This window comes from Megascapheus bottae, chromosome 15 (genome assembly GCF_031878675.1).
Source record: "Megascapheus bottae isolate mThoBot1 chromosome 15, mThoBot2.hap1, whole genome shotgun sequence".
In the NCBI taxonomy this organism is placed as follows: domain Eukaryota; kingdom Metazoa; phylum Chordata; class Mammalia; order Rodentia; family Geomyidae; genus Megascapheus; species Megascapheus bottae.
In genome coordinates this window covers 2,300,977-2,325,060 of record NC_143523.1, presented here as the reverse complement: position 1 = coordinate 2,325,060, position 24,084 = coordinate 2,300,977, and the positions used below count along the sequence as shown (strand labels likewise).

Here is a 24,084-nt window from a genome sequence, read left to right as displayed (position 1 = left end):
ACACACCACACACACGTGTGCACACACACGCACGCGGACACGCATACGCACACACACAGTCACGCGGACACTCACGCACACACACACACTCTCGCACGCACACGCGCACACACTCTGTCTCCGCGGCCCACGCCCGCGGGCGCCGCCTCCGGCCTGGCAGGGAACTGCAGAGGCCGGCGGGCGCGGAAGGGGGCGGGGCCGGCGGCGGGAAGGGGCGGGGCCTCCGCGCGCAGCCGCCTCTCCTCGGCCCGCTCCATCGAGTGGCCGGCGCTCGGCTGCTTTGGCCTGGCTGCGGCAGCATGGCGGCGGGGGCGGCTGAGGCGGCTTCGGCCCTGGTGGAGGTCGGCTCGGCCCGGCAGTTCGAGGAGCTGCTGGGCCTCAAAGCCAAGTAAGCCGGGCGGCAGGGCCGGGGAAGAGGTGGGTCGGGAGTGCGGCGGGCACCGCGGGGCGGGCGGCCCGGCCCTTGGGCGCCTGGCGGGCCTGGGCCTCGGCGCCTGATCCGGCGCCGCCCGAGGGTCTGGGGGACCCGGGGCCGGGCGGAGGGTCCGGGGCCGGGCGGGGGACCCGGGGCCGGGCGGGGGGTCCGGGGCGGGGCGGGGGTCCGGGGCCGGGCGGCCAGCCGGGGGTGGGAGGCCGTCCCGAGGGCCGGGCGGCGGACCCGGGGGCCTGAGCGCTGACGCGGCGCCGCCCCCGGCCCTGCCCTGCCCTGCCCGGCCCGGCCCCGGACCCCGCCGGCGCGGACCCGGCCGGCGGCGGCGGCCTGCGAGCCGCGTCCCGCCCCGGGCGGACCCCGGGCTCCCCGACGCGGTCCCGCCCGGGCGTGCGGCCGGCCCGGCGGCGCGGTGCGCACGGGGGAACCGCGCTCCTCGGCTCCGGGTCCCCGGCTCCCCGCGCGGCCGCCTCGCCGCCCGGCCGGGCCCCGCCGCGCGGTGTGGTCCCGGTGAGAGGGGCGCCCGGGGGCGGAGCGGGGCGGAGCGCGTCCCGCCGACCCCGCCGCCGCCCTCCCGGAAGCCCGGGGCCTGGCTCCGGGTCGGCGGGCGTCCGGCGCCTCGACCTTGTGCTCCCACGACGGCCACCCTGCTGGGACCGCAGCTCCTCCTCCCCGCCTTTGGGTGTCGGTGGAGAGGAGCGTCCCAGCCCGTGCCGCCGGCCGGAACCCCGCGGGCCGGCCGGGGAGAACAGGCCCGGGTGCGACCCCGAGCACGCCCCGCTCACCGTGCGGGGCCCGCTACTGCCGGGCGGGGCCTACAAGCGTGGGTTTCAGGTGGACGCACGCACGCACGCACCCCACGGGGTTGGTCGTCCTACGAGCCGGGCTCGCGGCCCAATGGATGCTCCAAAATGACGGCTCACACCCAGATCGCGTTTCGGGGCGCGACTGCCTCCATCCCAGGGTCGCACACGTGGCTGTGCATGGGTGTGGGAGTGCAGAGGAGGTGCGCTACCCTTCAGAGCCGTGTGAGTGAAAGTGGAGCCCCGACTGGAATTTGAGCTCTGTGCACATATTTTATATTGACCCCCCATTCCTGCAATTGCAATGACTGATAACCTGTTTTTATTTATTTATGGGCCAGGCCTGGGCTTGAGCTCAGGGCCTGAGCACTGTCCTTGGACTTTCTCAAGGCTAGCGCTCTACCACTTGAGCCTCAGCACCATTTCTGGCTTTTTTCTATGTATGTGGTACCGAGGAATCGAACCCGGGTCTTCGTGCATGCTAGGCAAGCACTTTAACCACTAGGCCAAACTCCCGGCCCCAAATTTTATTTTCTAATGTCTATAATATTTTTGAAAAACAATACTGTTGTTTGATATTGGATTTATGCAATTCTTTGTTAGGCACACTTATGAATCAGCCTTCCTTAGGGTAGATAGCTGCATATGGCATTTCTACAAGGTCTTTTAGTGGGGGTGTGGCCCTGAAGGGAAACTTCGGATATCTTCCATGGGAAAGAAACACTTTCCATGTTCTAGGACCTTTCCTTTTGCCTCCTTTCCCCTCCCTCTACTTTCTCTTTCCTCTTTTCTTTTTGGTGGTACGGGGCTTTGAAGTCACTTGATAGGCATGCATTTCTACTAGCTACTACCCCGGGCTTTCTTTGCTTTCTCTTCCTGTAATGTTTTTCTTTTCTTTCTCTATTTTATTTTAGTCTGGGCAGGCCAGAACTGCTGTTCTTTTTGTTCTGTCTGTGTAGCTGTAATGACCAGTGCATACCCACACCACCAGCCTTATTGGGTGACATGGACTATCAATAACTTTTTGCCTCCAACTTTAATCCTCTTCATTTCCACCTCCCGAGTAGTTGAGGCATGATCCACCATACCCAGCCTTCACCTTCCATTTGATTATTAAATATGATTTTAAGTTATTTGTCAAATTTGATAAAAAGTGATATACTTTAGAAATATCACAATAATAAAATGAATACTTTTTGATTGTCAGTTGTAATATATTTTGACAGTTGTATAGAAAGAACCACCATTTAAAACAAGGAGATTGAGCCCGAAATCTTTGGCCTCTTTCTCCAAATCCTGACCTCCCCTCCCCTCACTTGTTGGTCATGAGGCTTGAAATCAAGGTCTAGGTGCTATCCCTGAGGTCTTCCACTCAAGGCTATCCTCCACTTCTGGTTTTTAGGTGGGTTAGAGATTTAAGAGTCTCATGGGCTTTCCTGCCTGGGCTGGCTTTGAACCATGATCCTCAAATTTCATTCTCCGGAGTAGCTAGAATGACAGGTATGAGCCACCAGCACTGAGCCTGATCTACTTTCTGTCATTATGGTTTTCAGGTTGTTAGACTTAGTGTATATATATAGACTCATACAGATCCTTGCTTCTTCCATTCTTCCATCTCTCAATCCCTTTGTCAGTACTTTTTTTTTTCTTTGTGTAGGTACTTGGGCTTGAACTCAGGGCCTCTGGCTTTTGCTTGACTTTTTTGCTGAAGACTGAAAACTCCACTATTTGAGCCACACATCTGCTTTTGACTTTTTGCTAGTTAAATGGAAATAATTCTGTTTGAGTTAGATTGGAATTGCAATCCTCAGATCTCAGTCTCGTGAGTGGCTCTTCCAGTGATGGGATTTGAACTCAGCTTTGCCTCCCTTGCTTTCTTGGCTGGTGCTTTACCACTTAGGCCACCCCTCCAGCTTGGCTTTTGCTGGTTGTTTTAGAAGTGGAGTCTCATGGACAGATATTTTCTGCCAAGGTTTGCTTACAGCTGCAGTCCCCTGGATCTCAGCCTCTCAAGTGGCTGGGATTACAGATATGACTCACCTGTACTGTCTGGCTGGCATTATGTTCATTTACAATGTCTCACCTCTGCCAGTAAGGTCATTTAGTTTCTCTAGTGCATGAATCAGGATTCATTTTAAGGTAGCCCTGTCTCAGATGTTACACTTGCTTTCTTTTATTTGCACTTGAATTGTGGACATGGTGGTGGCAATTTCCAAGATCCCCACCTATGATCTTTGGATCTGCCTTCTTCAAGCGATTTTCTTTAGGGTCATTTTATAGTAGACTTGCCTGTTCTTAGTTTCTAACACCTTCTCTAAACTTAGCGCCAAACTGTTCTGTTACATTCCACAGTAGTACAGATCTGTGAAATAGTCATTGCCTCCAGCTCTAGACCATCCCCCCTTTTAAAAAGGCCATCTTGATGTGGCATATCAACATGAAAATACTCGTACTAAGTCCATGGGTAGCTGAGATTTTCCTCATGTCTGTGATCATTGCTTATCATCCCTGAAGTCTCGGAACTAACCTTTATTGTTGTTAGAGTCCTCATAACTTTAAATGGTAGGAGGTATTACTGCATTCCTTCTTATATGTTCCAAACTGGACAATGTCATCCTGGTTGGAGACACCAGCTTTCCTACTCCCTTCACCTGTTTACTTCCTCTTCTTTGGCTTCTGTACTTTTCCCCAAGTTTGTGAGCATTTGGATTATTGTGTGCAATGCTGCGGGCATTCCTTCGCCAAGGCTTTTGTGAACCTCTCTTTTCCTTTCTTACCATCCTCAGGCCTTGGCAGCTTCTCTGGAGGCTATGCATTGCTGGGAAGTGGGCTAGCACCAGCACAAGAGGGTTCTAGGGCGAGGTAGAATGCAGTCCACAGCCCTGGACACCTGAAGACTGAAAAGTGTAGTTCAGCCAGATGCCGGGAAAAGGAAAGTGCTGCTCCATAAAACACAACTTGTCATGAGCTGAGGCCTGCGTACTTTTCCTCAGAAGATCCTGGAATTTGGATGTACATTGTAACCCACTAACTGGGATCCCAAACTGTGACCTCTCCTGCCAGGCCTTCCTTTGGAGACTTTTCTTTGCCTTCCGCATGTTCCTGGGTAGTGTTTTCTTCTTCACCAGTCTTGCCTGTGATCCTGGTCCTTTTTCTGTTTGTTTTTACTATGTTTATTTATTGTTGCAGTGGGGCTTACTCTGGACTGGGGCTGAGCTTTTTTTTGCTCAAGGCTAGCACTCTACCACTTTGAGCCTTACTTCCACTTCCAGTTTTCTGATGATTAAATGGAGATTAGAGTCCTGCCTGAGTTGGCTTCTAATATCCTCAGATCTCAGTCTCCTACAGTAGCTAGAATTACAGGCATGAGCTTCAGCAGATGTTCTTTGTATATGAGCAAAAATAGGACTTCAAGTAGCACTTGCCTAAAAATTCCCTTTCCCACATACTTGTTATATGTAATCTTGTCCATTCTTTTTTGTTTTGTTTTGTTTTTCTGTTAGTTACACAGGAGTTGTTTTCATGGTGACATTTCTACAAGTTTCTAATGTATCCCAATTAATCTCATCATTAGTCTCTCATTGTCTCTGGTCTTACTCATTCTTAATTCCTTGATTGCTCACATGGAGAGTGCTGCTTCTTCTCTGCTCTAGGTGCGTTCTATTCTGAGAAATCTTGTATTCTCAGCCATCTCTCAGATCCTCAGCCTTCCCACCATCCTCCTTTGTCCTGTCCTTGCACAGAATAAATTAGCACATGATGTCCTTGCATTAAAGTCAGGCCCTTGATCCTGTTTTCCTCTGTATAGCACAGATCTCCTGAAGAAGTTTTCTAGCAGCAGTCTAATGCCTTACCTTCAGCTCAGTCTTCTTGTCCTTCAGTTTGTATGACATCCAGGTCACTGTTGTTAGTTACTCTTCTGTGTTGCATTTAGCAGTTCTCATCTCCTGATTTTCTGTGGCTTTCTTTGGCCTTCCTGTACTGCACAGCCACATCCCCTATCTGACAGTGTTGATGAGCACCGAATGCTGATATTGGGGTTTCTCTGTCTCCTTTGCAGTGCTTTGATCCCCAGCTCTAGATGGTCTAGATCAGCATGGATGTCTTCCTTTTGAGCTCTTCTCTCACACTGAACTTCTTTCCTTCAGCTTCACAGCTTCTGTCCAGAGCTTCAGGCCAGCGCACCTATAGCATTTAAGGCCTTGCTGGCAGCCAGCTTTAGACTGATAGCTGTCACCTGATCTTACCTTCCTCTGCTTCACTCTTTCTCTCCTTATTTTCTTTATGGTTTGACATTTCTTGACCATAGGCTTCACTGTCCCTTAGTCCTTTCCTCCAAGTAACATGTCTTTTCTTGGATTTTTTTGAAAGCTATTTTGGAGGATGCTTATATTTGATTAAAAATAGTTTTAGTGTATATTAATTATAAAGGGAGTGGATTATATTGAGACATTTCCACACATATTTGCAATATGTCCTAATTAGTCTGATCCCTGTTATCATTCTCCACTTTTCCCCCACTTCCTAAAACAATTTCAACAGCAAGTTTCATTGTCCTCCCTTCCCCCTTCCCTCCCTCCCTTCTTTCCTTCTTATACTGGGGCTTGAACTGAAGGCCTGGGCGCTGACCTTGAGGTTTTTGCACAAGGCTGGTGCTCTACCACTTGAGCCACAGCATCACTTCCTGGCTTTTTCTCTTTATGTAGTACTGAGGAATCAAACCTAGGGCTTCATGCATGCTAGGCAAGCACTACTACTAAGCCACATTCCCAGTTCCTCAGGCAACGTTTTGTATGAAAATAGTTAAAGGTATCTATACATTGGGATTCTTCAGAATTTAGTGAATCACATATTAGTCTACTATCTGTGCTATGAGTATTTAGAAAATCATTGTAGCATGACATATCTCTGTAAAACGTAGTTACTGTCTCTCCTTGTTTTCTGTTGGTTGGCTCTCGGATTGCTGTGTCCCTTTGTCATTGTGCCATGTTCAAAAAGTAATGCTGACATTAATAGTAATAATGTGTCTACAACCATTTGTCACAAGCTTTGTTCTTCTAGCATAGAAATTTAGTTTTCACAGTACTCGAGGGCCTGGAAATTTTGTTGATTTACATGTCTCTGAGTTGAGATTGATGGATATTTAGAAGCACTTTACATAGATTAAATCTTGACTCAAGAAACCACTACTTTGAAATTTTATCTAAAGTCTCAACACCTTGTGACTTTTCTTGTTCTTTTCTTGTTCTTGATACAGCAAAATTTAGTACAAAATACTTTAGACACTTCTCTTAAAGGTTTTGTGTGTAGTAGAATTTTCTTATTTCCAAAGTTTACTATGATTTTTAAAAGGTGGCATTTTATCAACTTACAGGTCCCTTCTGGTGGTCCACTTCTGGGCGCCATGGGCTCCACAGTGCGTGCAGATGAATGACGTGATGGCAGAGCTGGCTAAGGAGCACACTCAGGTTTCATTTGTGAAGGTATTGTCCATGCTGTAGCTTGATGAATTTCTCATTCATGAGTTAGACTGCATGTTAGTAAATAAAGACGCATGTATGCAGTTTCACATCTTTTAAATTGGTGTTAAGATCTGTTACTTTTTCAGTAGATTATTTTTAAGACTTTATATTGTATTTCTCAAGCACAAAAATCCTATGTATTGGGCCAGGAGTGTGGCTTAGTGGTAGAGTGCTTGTCTGGGTTTGATTCCTCAGTACCTCATACACAGAAAAAGCCCAAAGTGGTGCTGAGGCATAAGGGTGGAGTGTTAGCCTTGAGAAGAAAGCCCAAGGACAGCGCCCAGGTCCTGAGTTCAAGTCTCAGGACTGACAAACACAACAACAACAACAAAAATCACATGTGTTTTTGGATTGGAATATCAGAATGGGCAAAGAACCAAAATATTTGAGGGCCAAAGCAGACTAGATAACTTACTATGGACAATTGTGGCTTTATGGTAGTTGAAATATGAAGAGGAAGATTTTTTTCATTGAAAGGCTAATTGTGGTGTGGCAAACAACTGGAAAGGATATGTGTAGGCTGTTAGGACCACGTCAACTGGAGGAAGTTGTTCTCAAATTGGGTAAATACAGGCCTTTGGGAGAAATGGAAAATTTCTGTTAACAAGCCAGAACAAAAAGGAAACCCTTCAGTCTCTGCTTTTTATTTTTCCTTTGGTTTTGGGGGATGATTGAAACGAGGGCCTCAGGGAGACCACAGAGCATTTTTGGGGCCTTGCTTTGTTACTTTCTACATTCCTGGCATCTCTGCCATGGTCATGGCATTGTTTTAACACATCAATGTCATTATTTAGCACATAATACTGACTTAGGCATCGAGACTAAAGTATGAGTTGAGAGTGGTGAATTACTGGAAAGGGAGGCATAGACTGTATTAAATAGCCAGAATTGTTAGGATTCAGAATGAAGGAAAAGTATTTTTAAAATTAAAGTTTGTTTTAGATTTATTTGAGACAAGATTTCTATGCAATTTAGGTTAGCCTTGATTTCTCCTCTTGCCTCGGCCTCCTAAATCCTGGATTATAGACATGTGCTGCCAAGTCTGACCTAAAACTTTTTTTTTATTTGCCAGTCCTGTGGCTTGTACTCAAGGCCTGAGCACTGTCCTTTTGGTTTTTTCAGGGTTAGAGCTCTACCACTTGAGCCACAGCATCACTTCCAGCTTTTTCTATATATGTGATACCAAGGAATCAAATCTGGGTGTTCATTCTTGCTAGAGAAGCACTCTACCACTAGGCCAAACGTCCGCCCCCTAAAACTTTGGTTTTTAAAACCAGAATTGGTGAGTTCATTGTACATGTATGGGTAAAAATACAATATGGTTGTTTCTTGTTATGTAAATGGAAAACAGTTCCAAAACAGATTAATTCATTTGTATAGTCTTGTGATAAAATTTTCTGGCAGCTTTTGGAGACTGGGATTCCAACTCCATGCCTGATGTCTTTTGCTCAAAGTCTAGTACTCTACATATGGAACCATACCTTCATCTGCAAAGCTCTTTTTTTTTTTTTTTTTTTTTTTTTGCCAGTCCTGGGCTTGAGCTCAGGGCCTGAGCACTGTTCTTGGGTTTTTCTCAAGGCTAGCACTCTGCCATTTGAGCCACAGCACCACTTCCAGCCTTTTTCTATGTATGTGGTACCGAGGAATTGAACCTGGGTCTTCGTGCATGCTAGGCAGGCACTCTTACCACTAGGCCAAACTCCCGGCCCCTCTGCAAAGCTTTTATATGGATGTTTACTCTGAATAGGTGGTGATCTCCCGTGGCTCATAATTTGGACAATATCCATTGAAAAGTCCCACTGCACTCCATTTTATCAACTGTCTGGCCTTTCTCACAAGTAACTCCATGGTTTAATTTTGTATGAATCCTTCCAGTGCTTCTTTATGCAGATAGAGAAAACAGGAATATAATAGCTTTTTAAAATTTAAGGACTTACTTAAAATTCCAATGAAATGTGTAAAGTAGCCTTAGAGTGTAGCCCTGAAATGTCCAATATAAATAATAGAAGGGGACATTAAAACTGCATGTTTGGTCGGTGATAAAAGATAATGATTACAAGTGAAATGAATGATTAAACATTTCAATCATAAGATTAATCAAGATGATGGTAATTGTTCGAAGTCTGCTTGGTGTGTGTAAGGTTACTGGCTTGGGTGACACACTGCTCTCAGCTGCCATCTGAATGACTTATTTAAAGTGACTGTAGAATTGCGTCTCACATTGCTACTAGGGATGGCAGTGAGATTTTCAGTTTGTTCAGATGCTTAAGTGTCTCAGTGAGCCAAGGGTTGTAGCCTCAGTGCTGGTGGATTGGATTGTCAGGGCGGCTGGAGCCTGACTTAAACCTGCTGTTCAACGGGGCCACTCTTCCTTCCGGGGCCTCTCCCTCTCCAGCATTCACTCCGTGGCTTGCAGTACACTCACTGCATGGTCAGAGCAGAGGTAATAGGCATGGAGTTTTTAAGTTAGGTAATTAAAAGGCACTTGCTGAACTATAGTGTGCAGAGAAGTGAGTATGAAGAAAGCTGTCCTTTCTCAGAATTATTCAACTTATTTTGAAACAGCTTTCTTTTGTGTTGAAGGCTTTTGGAAATTTCTAGAGTCTGGTTAATATTTTACCCATTTTTCTCTCATCTCCTCCTTGCTTTTTCCTCTTTCTCTCTCCTCTACTCTTCCTTTTTCTCCTTCCTTTCTCCAACCTCTTTTCCCCTTTCCTCTGTCTTTTCTCCATTCTCCCTTTTTCCTCCTCTTCTTTTCTCCCCTCTTTCTTCCTTTTTCTGTTTTTCCTTCCTTTTCCTTCTTCTTCCTTTCTTCTCTCTCTTCACCCTTTTTCTTCTTTTTCCCTCTTCCTCCCTCTTTCTTCTTTCTCTTCCCCATCTCTTTTTCTTTTTTCTCCCCCTTCTCCTCTTCTGTCTTTTCCCCATTCTTTTTTCTCCCCCCTCTCTCCTTCCTTTTTTTTTTTTTTTTTTGGCCAGTCCTGGGCTTGAGCTCAGGGCCTGAGCACTGTCCTTGGACTTTCTCAAGGCTAGAACTCTACCACTTGAGCCTCAGCACCATTTCCGGCTTTTTCTATGTATGTGGTACCAAGGAATTGAACCCGGGTCTTCGTGCATGCTAGGCAAGCACTCTACCACTAGGCCAAACTCCCGGCCCCTCTCCCTTCCTTTTATTTCTTGTCTTTCCGTCTCCCTCCGTTCCTCCTCCCTTCTATGTTGCCCAGGCTGGCATTCCAGTCCTGGGGTCAAACAATCATCCTCTTCTCAAATGTTCTCCTGAGTAACTGGGACTGCAGTTGTGTATCATGGTAACCATCTTCCCCCACATCTGTCTTTCAAATTTATTTTTTCCTGTTTTTTCTTTTCATGGTACAATAGTTTTGGCATTTTTGACTTGGTGAAGTAAAAGGATTAAGCTATTTCTGTGACTGAAATTTACAAAGTCAATCAAATAAGTGCCCTTAAGCAAAGAATTTAGATAGGCCGCAACATTCGTAACTATCATTAATTTCTAATTTTGTTGATAAACATCCTCAGAAAAGTTAGACCTGAGCTGGGAGCGTAGCCTCATGGTAGAGTACTCCCCTAGCTTTAGGTTTGATTCCTCTGTACCACTGACACACAAAAAACCTGGAAGTGGCTCTCCGGCTTAAGTGGCAGAGCACTAGCCTTGAGTAAAGTGTTCAAGGACAGTGCCCAGGCCTTGAGTTCAAGCCCCAGGACTGCCCTAACCTCCCCCCCCCCCAAAAAAAATAAAGAAATACAGTAAAGCTAGGCCTTTCTGGTCAGTGTGGTTCTTTCTCATTGGAATGAAATGCTGCGAGGCTAACCTTTGACATCATGGTCTGTCTGGTGAAGTGAGTGTAAGGTGCATGGATGCTCCCCATTCAGATCTGTGATGGGTGGGTGATGTCCTCCCTTCCTGTAATGCTGCCGTTTCTGGTTGGATCTCAAGGACTGCACATCTCCAGGGTCTTCAGTGATATTACATGGTTTGTTTCTGCTGCTAAAAATCCTACAGAAATTTCACATTTAGTCAGAATACAGACAAACAGCTAATTTCTTTACAGGTTGCTTATATACTTGTTAGTGTTTTAAAGTGGGAATGTACCTTTCTTGTTTTTTGACATCAGGGAGGCAGGAAGTTCCTCTTTCACTCAAGGCTGACACTGTACTACTTGAGCCACACCTCCATTTCTGGCTTTTTTGCTGGTTAACCAGAGATGAAAAAAAATCGCCTGAATTTTTCTGCTGGCTTCAAATCTCTGTCCTCAGATCTAAGTAGCTAGGATTACAGGTGCAGGAGCCACCAATGCATGACTGGGTCTTCCTCTGCAGCCCAGGCTGCTCTGAACTTTGCCATCCTTCTGCCTCCACCTCCTGAGTGCTGGGGTTACAGGTGTTTGCATTTGTTATTTCATTATTTGGTAAGACCTTTCAGAATGTGCTGTCTGGGAAGAAAAGGAGCAGGCTGAGGCTTTTTCAGTGATGAGAAAGTTGAACGTATCTGAGGAACAAATTATTTTGTGAGAAGGCTGTTCCTTTTTCCCTGTGGTTCTTTCTCATTGACCATATAATGCATTTCAGTACAAAAATTCTCAATCATACGTATCAGCTAGCTGGTTGGTGTTTTTTTTCCCTCCTGATTTAGAGTTTTAGTGTATTCCAAGTTTTCAGAAATACTTGCAGTACTAATGACTACAGAGTGATTTTTTTTTTTTTTTTTTTTTACTTTTGCAGCCCTTTCTCTTAACATTAACAGGTGCTGTGGTGTTGGTAGTTCTTTTTAGAATGGCTTCAGCATGCAGAACATTGAGGAGCTTCTGTAACTGGGGCAGGAATGGGTAGCCAGGTGACATGGGGCCTGAGAGTGGGAAAGGGACAGGACTCTCAGATCCTTGTTTGAATAGGTTTGTCTGAAACATGGACCCAACACTCCTCCATACCTAAAATAGATTCTTCAGAAACGTTCTTTGATATCCATTGGAGAGAAGGGATCATGGAAAATTGCTGGTATAAGTGCTAAGGTTTTTCCTTCAGCCTTCTCAGAAGCCATTTAAAAGAAGGAATGGTATGCTCATCAAGTACTTTGTGGCAAACCTTACCACAATAGCATGGTAAAAGACCGTGAAAAGTTTAATAGGGTGTAAGGTAGAAGTCTGTGCCTGTGCCAGAGCAGCGGGGGAATCTAGGCAGAGGAAGTAAGAATGAAATTATCTAACATTTATGGGTTGAAAGTGAATTACTCCCAAGTAGCTGAGAATAAAAAGAAATGGTGAATAGATGGTTGTATCACTAGATGAGATAGAAAGCAAACTGCTTTTATTCTAGTACATAGAAGTATGAGATACAATAGTCCTGAAGCAGTAGATATGGTAAAAGAAATGGATTAGACCTGAAGAAGCAACTTTAGAAAATACTAGGGTAAGGGCAGGATTTTAAGCCTGAGAATGTACAAGGTAACCATTGAATTATATAAAATTATGTTCCAGGAAAATTCATGGAAATTTGTAGGTGATATTTTTTTGTACTGTTTTCACTTGTGTGTTAGTCTACTGTCATTTCAAATAAAAGATAAAGGGTATAGAGGAGTTGAATACTTTTTTTTACTTAATAAAACAAATCTATTGTTTGATTTATTCTTCTGAAATGCACAGTAGTCTTAAAGATGCAATTCACATTGCTTAATTTCTAACTTACTGTACAATCATTCTGTGAAATAGCTTTGATGACTTATTGTGAAGGTTAAATGAGTCAGCAGTACATAGTCTTTGGTGACCCTGTAGAATTGAAGTAAAAGAGAGTTTTCATGTCTGGATTTACTTTTATATTTCCCCTGCCTCCCAGCACTCATCACTGACACATGGCATGTATTCTTGGGGGATAAGAAGCAAATGGTTTTCACTGACTGGATTCCAGTTGTGTTTGGTGGTTCTAAAGGCATGTGTAAATCCAGCCCTTAAAATGTGTTCTTTTGCCAGCACTGGTGGCTTATACCTATAACCCTAGCTACTCAAGAGGCTAAGATCTCAGGATCATGGTTCGAAGCCAGTGTGGCCAGTAAAGTCCTCATGAGACTCTTAATCTCCAATAAACCACTCAAAAATCAGAAGTGGTAGTGTGGCCCAAGTGGTGGAGTGCTAGCCTTGAGCTTGAAGAGACTCAGGGACAGGCCCTGAGTTCAAACCTCACAGTCACCCCCCCCCCAAAAAAAAAAAAAAGATTTTTAAATTGTAGCAGCAGTGGTAAAAGTTAACTGATACAGTAGAAAAGAAGCACAACAGAGCCAGGAGTATGGCCTCCTGTTAGAGTGTTTGCCTAGCATGCTTGAAGCCCTGATTCAATTCCTTAGTACCATATATACAGAAAAAGCCAATAGTGGTGCTTTGGCTCAAGTGGCAGAGTGCTGGCCTTGAGCAAAAGTGCCTAAGGACAGTGCCCAGTCCCTAATGAGTTCAAGCCCCAGGATTGCCCCCCCCCCAAAAAAAAAAACAACCCACAGCTTTATAAGCAAATGCACGTAGTTTCTCAGCTCTACCACATGATGCATATCTGCTACCCAGGTCACCACACATACTAGGGTTCTCCAGTGCAATGTAGATGGAGACACAAATAGATGAGAGGTGATCTAGTGGGGAGTTGACTTGCCTGATTCTGGAGGCTGAGACACTTCCCTCAGAGAGGATGCGGGAAAACAGGTGGTGTAGTGCAGACTAAGTCCCTACAGGCCTGCGAATCATATTGCTAATAGTGTAGCTTTCAGTCTAACTGAAAGCCTCAGGACCCCAGGGTAAAAGGGGTATGGCATGGTGAGAGGGCACTGATACAGGTTAGTAGACCGTGAAGGTCAGACAATTGGGAGTTCTGATTCTTAGGACAGCTTTTAGAAATAGAATGAATTTGCCTTCTCAGCCTTTTTGCTATATTTGGGCCTCAACCTATTGGGTGGCACTTACTCAGGTTTGTGAGGATGGATGGATCCACCTTACTCACTCCATGGATTTAAATGCCTATATCTGTTTCAGAAGCACTCATAGATAGACAAGCCCACAAATAATGCTTTATTAGTTACCTGGATGTCAGTCAAGTTGAAGCCTAAACTTAATTGCACCTTTCTCTTCCCGATTATGAAGTTAGTTTGGTTTGATGAGGTGCCAGGTATCTTTAGTAAAAGGCCTTCCACCATAAAAGATAACTATTGATGATTATCTGCGTGCTCTGGGGATGCAAATTCTTTTTTTTTTTTTTTTGCCAGTCTTGGGGCTGAACTCAGGGCCTGAGCACTGTCCTTGGGCTTTTCTCAAGGCTAGAGCTCTACCACTTGAGCCACAGCACCACTTCCAGCCTTTTCTATGTATGTGGTACCAAGGAATTGAACTTGGGTCTTTATGCATGCTAGGCAAGCACTCTTAAAACAAGGCCAAACTCCTGGCCAGAAGGATGTAAATTCTTTTAAAACTTAAAAAAATGACAAAACTGTTGTTCTGCGTTAAATATTTTGTAAGAATCGATTCACTTCAAAGTTCATTTACACAGAATTTTAGTGCTGCAAAATTTCTTTTCTTTTTTTAAAAAAATTCCTTGTTGGAGATTAAGTCCACCACTAAGCCACATGCCCAGCTCTGCTAAGGTTTTAAGGCTTCAGATGTTCTGCTGTTATATTCAAGAGTGAATTCTGTCCTTTTTTTCTTTTTTCTTTTTTGTGGGTCATGGGGCTTGAACTCTGGGCCTGCGTGCTGTCCCTGAGCTCTTCAGCTCAAGGCTACCACCTTACCTTTGAGCCAAGCCCCACTTCCCGTTTTCTAGAGATTAATTAAAAATAAGAGTCTCAGGTCCTTTTGTACCCAGGCTGGCTTTGAACCATGGATGAGATCAGATTTTAAAAATGTATGCAAATTTGTGGGTTGGGAGTACTTGCCTAGCATGGACAAAGACCTGGGTTCAATTCCTTAGTACCACATCCATGGAAAAAGCCCAAGGATAGGGCCCAGGCCCTGAGTTCAAGCCCCAAGACTGGCAAAAAAAGTATACAAATTTGTGAGGGTGCTGCCTGCTTGTTTTGTTTTTGCCAGCCTTGGGGCTTGAACTCAGGGCCTGGGCACTGCCTTTGAGCATTCTCACTTGAGCCACAGCACTACTTCCGGCTTTTTCTGTATATGTGGAACCAAAGAATCGAACCTAGGGCTTTGTTTATGCTAGGCAAGTACTCTTCCACTAGGCTACACTCCCAGCCCTGTGCTACCTGTTCTGTTATGATTTCAGATTATGCTGTCTTGTTTCTGTTTAGTATTGCCTGGAATTTCTGGAAGAATCCAGTGTGTAGGGGTCTTCTCTCTGTTTGGCACAATCCCAGCGCGTAGTGGACACTCGGATGATAGTGACATTGTGGGGGTTGCCTTAGCTAGTTTCTGTGATTACTGGCACTCTTCAATATGGAGCTGTGTATGTTAAAGAAAAACATTTCTGAGAGTCTTGGGCTTAGCAGCTGTCCTTTAAAGTCTTTTTCCAGATTATTGGACAGTCAATGTTAATTTAAGGTTTTAAAAAATGAAAACAATTAAACATACTGTTGGCATGGGACATTTTTAAAGGGGAAAAAAAATGAAGTAGTAAAGAGTATTACCTAAGAGTGTATAAAATGGAAGCTGCAGCCAAAAAGACAAATGACTGTCTACGGTGGAATCATCAGGCTTCCTTCCCGTAGATGTACCTGGACTGGGGCACGCTGTACATAAGAATTGTATTTCAAGCCCAGTGGAAATCTTTCACTCTTGGAGAAATTCAGTGTATATATTTTAAACACTTTTAACAATATAATTTATCAATAAATTTTATTTCCTATAGGTATAATGTGAATACAGATTTTTATTGGTTTCAAAAAGTTTTATTAAATTGACAATCCCGTGAGAGAAAAATATAATATATCTTGGTTTTTCTCAAAGTATCTTGTTTATAAAGACTTACATAAATAGCTTATAGTAATTGTATTCTCATTATTTAGAAATTGTGTTGCTAAATGTTTCTAACCCATGTGTCCAGTATCATATTGTACCTTAGCAAGGGCCACAAGGAAATGATTACCAGACAGAATTCAGTCTTCTTATAATATATATACATATATATTTATTTATTGTAATTAATAGAAGGGTTACATTAAGAATTCAGTCTTCTTACAAATTTACATGTTTGAGTAGACCTGAAAGCAAGTAATAGCAAGATAGTTGCTTCATGTCCAGCAGCCTTGCAGGAGTTAAAAGTAAAACTTATCAGACATCAATAGTTTATTGAAGAAATACTCTTCTTTGCTTCATAATTTGCAGAAGGCTGCAGCTGTCAGTCATGATGTAGTGCCTCTTGAAATTAGTCAGTAGAGCAAACAGCAAGAATTGCTGTGGGCAGAAAATAAGCACTGTAATCATGACATAACTGGGGTCAGTGATTTATGGATTTCAATATCGTAGTAGCTGCATAGGATTGAAAATTTACTAGGTCACTAGTGCACCAAAAATTTTATTCACAGCCTCCAGGCATCTTTTGAAATGTGCAACAAAATAAAAACCTCTGAACCTGTTTTGACACTGCAGACTCCGTGGGTGACATGCCAGCCCAGTGAGTCTCATTTAAATGTAAATGTGTCATACATAAACTTTTGTACCTTACTCTTAAAAAAAAAAGCCAGCTACTTGGAGGGGATAATGCATGTGAATTGATTAACATATCCAACTAGCAAACAGGGACCTTGTAGCACTTAAGCTTGAATTCTTTTATTTTGAAGTTGGAAGCTGAAGCTGTTCCTGAAGTTTCCGAAAAATATGAAATTTGTTCGGTTCCCACCTTTCTGTTTTTCAAGGTAAGGATTAAGGTGGTATAAGAGTCCATCCTTCTCTTGGGGGATTATCTGTTTTGGTGACTTTACTTTCTATTATTTCTTGATCATAAGACATGAGGTTCTTGGCCTTTTTCCTGATAGTCTCATGTTTTGCACTGATGCTGAGAACCATGTTGGTTTCTTGCCGGGGACAATGGAGTACCGAAAGAAGAGTGGATGGAGCTCATTGGCCTCCTGCTGTGGACCCTGGTGCTTCCTGAGTTGGATGAGGAGTTGGTTCTTTAGGGCTTGTGCTGCCTGTTTGCTATGAAACATCTGGCTGGTTCTGGTTTGATTAATGGTTTTTAGGAAGTGGGTACAAATCGGTGCTTCAGGGCGCCCATGGTTCTTCAAATACCTCATTTATTCCCAGTAATAGAGGTATCCCAGCTGGTACTAGAGAAGTCCTTGTTTTAGGTTTGGTTCTCATTTGGCTTTACGTTGAGCTATCTTTGTGATTTTCCTAATTTTTCAAGGCAAGAAGAGTTTCTAAAATGAGATGCAATGCAGGCAGCTTCTAATCACATTTTTCATTTCTCCAGTAACAGTGTTGACTTTAAAATTGGCTAGAGCTATCTACTTGTTATCATTGTAGAGTTTGAAATTCTAAATGATGTTTTAAACTTCAGAATTCTCAGAAGATCGACCAATTAGATGGTGCACATGCCCCAGAGTTGACCAAAAAAGTTCAGCGCCATGCAGCTAGTGGCTCCCTTGCACCCAGGGCTAACGAGCACCTGAAAGAAGACCTCAGCCTTCGCCTGAAGAAACTGACTCATGCCGCCCCCTGCATGCTGTTCATGAAAGGGACTCCACAGGAGCCACGCTGCGGTAAGAAGTTGCTTGCAGAGTGATGTGACCATGGTAGGGTGCAGTGGAAACACCACCAGGTCCCTACAGCTCAGGCTGCGCTCACCTATGTAGAGTCAGACCACGTAATTTCCCGGCACTCCTACAAAGACGTGATTAAGAATTAGTTTGTACGTTCAGATAAGAGTGGACACTGGAGAGCCCTTAGAAATCACTGAATTCAGGATCTTTGTTTTATGTGTGGAATGCCGTGCTCAAGGTCATCTGATAGCAGAGGTTGGATTCTGTTCCAATTACTCTATCTCTGTTAGTCAGCCTGTACCTTTGTAGTTGTGCTCTGAACAACTGTCTTCTCTTTTTTGGCAAGTTCCTCTTCTCTGCCTCATTTGGATCCAATAACTTACAAATTTGCAGAATTTTCATCGTGTTCTTGTGACCATCTGGTAGTTTTGCCTTCCCTGTTGTCAGTGTGTAATGCTTGTACAATGCACACAATGCTGTCATTTCCAGTTGATAGCTGCTAGTAATTTAAAGATCTTGATTCTTGGCTTATAGTCATGCTTGTTTGCTGTATTCATAGATGCTTGTAATTTTGTCCTTAAGTAAATTTTAGAGTTATTTGACCCCTCTGGTATTGTGTTTATGTTGTTTTCTTTTTTACTGTGCTTACTACAGCAGTATTACGCTGCATAATTGAACACTTAATGCCTTTTGATGATTCTGTTGAGACTCTAAGAATATTTGTTTCAACTGCATGGGAGGGAATTTATTAAGGTAGGTGGTAATAAAATTGGTATGCTATTGATATGATTACAACTTGTCCAGGGTGACTTTATAAAAATAGCCAGGCTCCCAAAATAAATTTTAATTCTTAGTTCTTTCCTATGTGGTTATCAAATGGCCCATTAGGTTCTGAACCACAAAATTCTGAACCACTTTGAACAACAAAATTTCATGATCAGTTCTGTTGTAAAAGATGAAGAAATGATTAGTTTCTTAGTTTTGATTGAAAACATTCCTGATCAGAATTGCCCATGTCAGACAATGCTCACTGTTTAGGTGTTGCAAAGCCACCAGAGTTCAGGAAAGGCAGCAGTAGGCAGTCCAGAGGTGGCCTTGTTTTGTTACTTCATTTTTCATGGGGGCTGTGGAAGTTCCATGTTTATCTTCTGTCTGAGGTGGCCGTTCTCTGAGGTGCTTTGTGTGATGGCCTACGAGGAGGGCGTAGCCTGTCAGTGGATTTTACTCGGTGCCTTCATTCCAGGGAAACGCAGTGGTAGAATGTGGTGAGCCTCATGACAGGTTGTGTCAGTCCTCTCCTCTTATCATCCCCAACTTGCATTCTTTAGCCTTTTCTAATAACCTAGTGACTTTGGCAGGCAGCAAAATTGAAGCTTGGAGAAATTCCAGTTAGGCAGCAGAGAAGTAGGGGTGTTGGAAAGCGTCCTATCACTGTCAGCTCAGCCTTATTCCTGTGGCTCAACCTCTCTACTTAGTCATGGGGTTCAACTCAGGTATGTCCTTGTGTGAACCCAGTTCCAACTAGGGGTGCTGGTGGACCTAGTTTCGGAGAACCTTTTCAGTCAGTGCAGAGACTGTATGACTTCAAATAAGTTACTAATAAACTTAAGGCTCCTCCATAAACGGAATTTGTAAATTGGTTTTTGGTAGTACTAGGGATTGAACCAGGCCTCAGTTGGGAAAGGCAAGTGCTCTTTTACTTGAGCCATGACTTTAGTCCTAGGATATATATTTTCTTTTCTCTTTTTTTTTGTGGGGGCCGGGGGGTCATGGGGCTTGAACTCTGGCCTGGGTGCTGTCCCTGAGTTCTGTAGCTCAAGGCTATCGCTCTACCCTTGAGCCACAGTCCCACTTCCCTTTCTAGTTGTTAATTGAAGATAAGAGTCTCTAGGCTTTGTATTTGGCTTTGTATTGCTCGGGCTGGTTTTGAACTGCGATCCTCAGATCTCAGCCTCCTGAGTAGCTAGGAATACAGGCATGAGCCACAGCGCCTGGCTGGGATATATATTTTCTAAATTAATTTAAAATTAATTTCTGTTGTTATTGTAGAGGTGATGTGCAGAGGAGATTACATGAGTCAGGTAATGAGCGCATCTCCTTTCCTACACTGCCTTCTGTTCCCTACTGTCTTCTGGTCCCTCCATCCTCTCTCTACCCACGACTTAAGTATACTTCACTTCCATCTGTGTCCAGTGAGCTCCACTGCTGCACTTTTCACCCTTTTCCCTTGAATTCTGTACCCTCCCCCCACCCTCCCAAAGATAGACACTTGACCTATGATGTACTTTTTATTTATTTTTTTTTGCCAGTCCTGGGCTTGCGCTCAGGGCCTGAGCACTGTCCATGGGTTTTCTCAAGGCTAGAGCTCTACCACTTGAGCCACAGCACCATTTCTGGCTTTTTTCTATGTATGTGGTACCGAGGAATTGAACCCGGGTCTTTGTGCATGATAGGCAAGCACTCTACCACTAGGCCAAACTCCTGGCCCTATGGTGTATTTTTTTTATTTTTTATTTTTTTGGTCCTAGGGCTTGACCTCAGGATCTGAGTACTGTCCCTGAGATTTTTCGCTCAAGACTAGCTCTCTACCACTTGAGCCATACCACTACGTCTGGCTATTTTAGTGGCTAACTAGAGAGGCACAGACTTTTTTGTCCAGGCTGATTTGGAACAGAAGTCCTCAGCTCTAAGCCTCTTTAGTAGCTAGGATTATAGGTATGAGCCACTGGCGTCCTGCTGCTATTTGTTTATTAATTCTGTGAGTAATGTTTAATCTATATGGATAATCGGTAATAAAAAAGAAACTTCCAAACATCTCAGTGAAAACTGAAAATTAAGACATTTAGGTAAAGGTAGAAATAATTAGGAAACTAAAGATTCAGATATGTATGTTTTAACAGTACAATTTCTTCAGTCCAGGTGCTTGTCTTATTTTTTATAACTGCATTTTTAATAGACTTACCTGTTTCATGATATTTTAGTTTGTGCTACATGTCTTTCTACCTCCATATTCACTAAATAGATCACTTTAGGGTATTGATATTATAAAGTATCTCTGTAGGATTGGCTGGAAACTATTTTCCAGTGTCTGCCCTGCCACTTCCTTCCCTGATGCTGTTGGATGCTGTTTCCCCTTTCTGTGTGCACTGTTGTGCAAGCGTCACCTATAAACTGCTTTCTGCAGGGAACAGGAGTAACAGAATTGTTTTTGCTTCTTTATTGGCACTTGAGAGAAGAGTGAGGCAAGCTCTCTTTCAGAGTTCAGTGTCAGTTTGAAAGCATGACTGCTGGGAACAGTGCTTTGCTCCCTTTGGGCATATATTGTAGGCCACAGTAGTTCTGCTTGGTTTTGGAATTCTGTTGGTCAGAAAAATATGAATGAGTAACATTTAAGTATCTTGTATAGGCAATCGTGAAAGCTTTTTCTAGCACCTTTGGTGAAACCTGCACAGGCTGCAGCTGTACCTGCTTATTATCTTCTCTTTTGGGTATCTACCTGAAGACTCATACAGTGTGTTATGGGCTTACATGTTGAGAGGGTCTCAGTCATCAGAAACTGTCTCCCTGTTCCGTGCTTCTTGAGAATAGGAAGAGCGAGGAGCTTATGTTTGAGGCGTATTGAGGTGCCTGTTTCTCTAAACAGAATGCTTATTCCTTCAACAGGTTAATTATCAGGGAATTTTTGTAACTATTATAGTTAAAGCTTGTAGCAAAGTAGAAAATGCCACAACCTTGGGTTGTGACTGGAAGCATGTCAAGTACAGACATATTCTTAAGATATTTATTGCTGTGCAGTTAGGCCCATTATTCACGTCATGAATGGAAATGACTGTAGATAGAAATGGTGATTCTGTCATTTAAACATGATTTTTGTACCTTTAAATGCTTTTATTCATACATACATTTTTTTTCGAGTGTATAAATATTTTGTTATTAGAAAGCTTTCTTACTATTTTATCCTTAAGCATAACATTTTCAATCTGCTACTTTAACCCTTAAAAATGAAACACTACCAATCAATCTTTCTAGTCTGCATGTAATTGCCTAAAGCTAAACAAACTAAACCTTTTTCTCAGCCAGTTACAGTAGAAATGAGTTAATATATTGGCAGCAGAATAACCATCAGCAATCAGCCTTTAGCTGTTTACTAATGAACTCCCAGATGAATGAGAACATCTCAGAATCAGTGTTTTACTTCAGGCTGTACATGAACTTAACACTCCAATTGTAGGAAAAGCAACTTACATGCTAGACAATAAATACCAGGGCCTCATTTCACAAATGCATGTCTGTAATGTGTTGCAGATTTGTGCTTAGTAGTGGCTGTAGTTTTGGATGGCTGTAGGTAAAACCATTGTAGTTAATCTTATGTTAGGTTTTATTATTTGATTTAAAAGTAATTGCTGATTTTGTTAAGTCTCAGCTGAATTTTGAATCTGAAGAATAGATTGTTTTCCAGTGAGTTGTGACTATGTTTGAAAAGAAGAGTAGGGTGGTTCAAAGTATTTGAAAAATAATTGGCAAAAATTAGCTTAGGGAAAGAAAAATATCCCTTTTTTGTACTAGACTAATAGGTTTATAAAAGACTGATTCACATTCTTACTTTTCAGTACTAATGTCATAATACAGTATCAAAAGAGTACAGAACAAAAATGTGTCAAAGGTGTAATAAAATCACAATGTAAAGTTGTCACTGTAGTGTAGTAAAAAAAAAATCACATTGCGTACTTTAGGGATGTAAATAGTTTTAGAAAAGAAACTGTCAAGTGAAGACATAAATTGAAAAGAATTCTGTCAGTCGAGTCTGTTGACAGTTCACATGTAACAGAGAAGAGGGTTGTAAGGGTCAGTGTATTCCACCCATTTTATAGTGGAAAAGAACTCGGTTCTTCATTTCTAATGCATTCTATTAAGACATAAGCAGTGGGAACTACATCTTTGGTTTTCAGAGTGGTTGTTGGCAGGATGTATATGGGCCTGAAATTCGGGGAGACTAATCTCTAGTTCCCCAAAAAGCAGGGAGTGGTAAAGTGCTAGCCCCGAGCCCTCACTCTCCCTCTTCCCCTCCTTCTTTCCTCCTTCTTCCCTCCTCTCTCTCTCCTCCTTCCCCTCTCCCTTCTTTTTTTCCCTCTCTCCCCTTTTCTCCCTGTCTCTCCCCAAGCCTTGAGCAGAAAAGTTCAGGGACAAGGTCCAATCTAAAATTCCTGTTGTCAAGTGATTTCTTCCACCCAGGGGCTTCATCTCTTTTGGCAAGAACTGTTTGTCCTTCTATTTAAAAAAAAGGACTTTTCCTAATAATGAAGAGCAACTTGGAAAAGCATACACACATTTTTAACTCATAATTATATTAGTAATCCTAACTACTCAGGAGGCTGAGATCTGAGAGTCATGGTTCGAAGATAGTCTAGGCAGAAAAGTTTGTGAAAATCTTATTTCTATACCCAAAAAGCTGGAAGTAGAGCTGTGGCTTAAGTGATAGCGCACTAGTGCCCAGGCCCTGAATTGAAGCCTCACAACTGGCACAAAAGAAAACAAGGAAAAAGGAAAAAAGTGTTATATCTGAACATATAAAATCAAAGGAAGATTTCTTTTAATTTACTTTTTCCTTACATAGTATTCAGCTGTCCTTTATTTACTTTTGGTTAGTCCTGGGGCTTGAGCTCAGGGCCTGGGTACTATCTGTGAGCTTTTTCGCTCAAGGGTATTGCTTTCTACCACAACACCACCTCCAGAGTTATGGTGGTTAATTGGAGATAGGAGTCTCATAGATTCTCCTGCTCAGGCAGGAGCCTCAGTCCCTGGTTTCAGCTACACTTGTAAATGATAAAACAGAAGCAAGCCTTTAGGTCTGCTAGAGAAAGTATACTTTGAATTGATTTATGTATATGTATATAAGAGTTGTTCTTTCTTATTCTGTACACAGGTTTCAGCAAGCAAATGGTGGAAATTCTTCACAAACATAACATTCAGTTTAGCAGTTTTGATATCCTCTCCGATGAAGAAGTTCGGCAAGGGCTCAAAACCTATTCCAAGTGGCCCACCTTCCCTCAGCTCTATGTTTCTGGAGAGCTCGTAGGAGGACTTGATATAATTAAGGTTGGGGTTGAAAAGTCTATTTTATTTCTCTATAAAAAGTTTAAAAGCATTCTTTTAAAGTGTTTTAATGTATGCTTTGCTTATGATCGTACCTTTACCAGTGTAACCTAGGATAAAAACACAGCAGTTTGGATTATTGGATAGTATTCTACATTATGGGCTGGTCAAGGTGATTTCTGTTACTATAAAATTTTTCTTAAACTGACAGATATGTTTATTTTAGGAGCTAGAAGCATCTGAAGAACTAGATACAATTTGCCCCAAAGCTCCCAAATTAGAGGAAAGGTAAGTGTTCTAAAAGTTTCCAGTAATATACCATTTTAGTTAAAAGAATTTAGAAAAAATCAACCTTATATTGTTTATTCTAAATAAAAATCAAGGATTTGGTATTTGCATGTCCAGGGTCCTACTTTGGTTGTTTAATAGATCTAGTTATAGAATTCTGAGAAGGTCTAATTTAGACATCATTAGGCACCAGCCTAATGATTATTTGGAGGTTATTTATTTATTTTTTGCTGTTATAGATAAGTTTTGGGG

General features: G+C 43.0%; 1 protein-coding gene across 1 annotated transcript in view; it reads left to right on the top strand.

Moving 5' to 3' along the window:
* The first annotated feature begins 282 nt into the window (after window positions 1–282).
* Window positions 283–24,084, top strand: part of Glrx3 (glutaredoxin 3) — a 36,102-nt gene continuing 12,300 nt past the window's right edge. Inside the window, exons 1-6 of the mRNA XM_090345604.1 lie at window positions 283–388; window positions 6,608–6,716; window positions 16,528–16,602; window positions 17,250–17,451; window positions 23,375–23,547; window positions 23,771–23,832. Coding sequence (XP_090201730.1) covers window positions 300–388; window positions 6,608–6,716; window positions 16,528–16,602; window positions 17,250–17,451; window positions 23,375–23,547; window positions 23,771–23,832 — 710 coding nt within the window. The 5' untranslated portion in view covers window positions 283–299. The remainder of the gene's footprint in view (window positions 389–6,607; window positions 6,717–16,527; window positions 16,603–17,249; window positions 17,452–23,374; window positions 23,548–23,770; window positions 23,833–24,084) is intronic.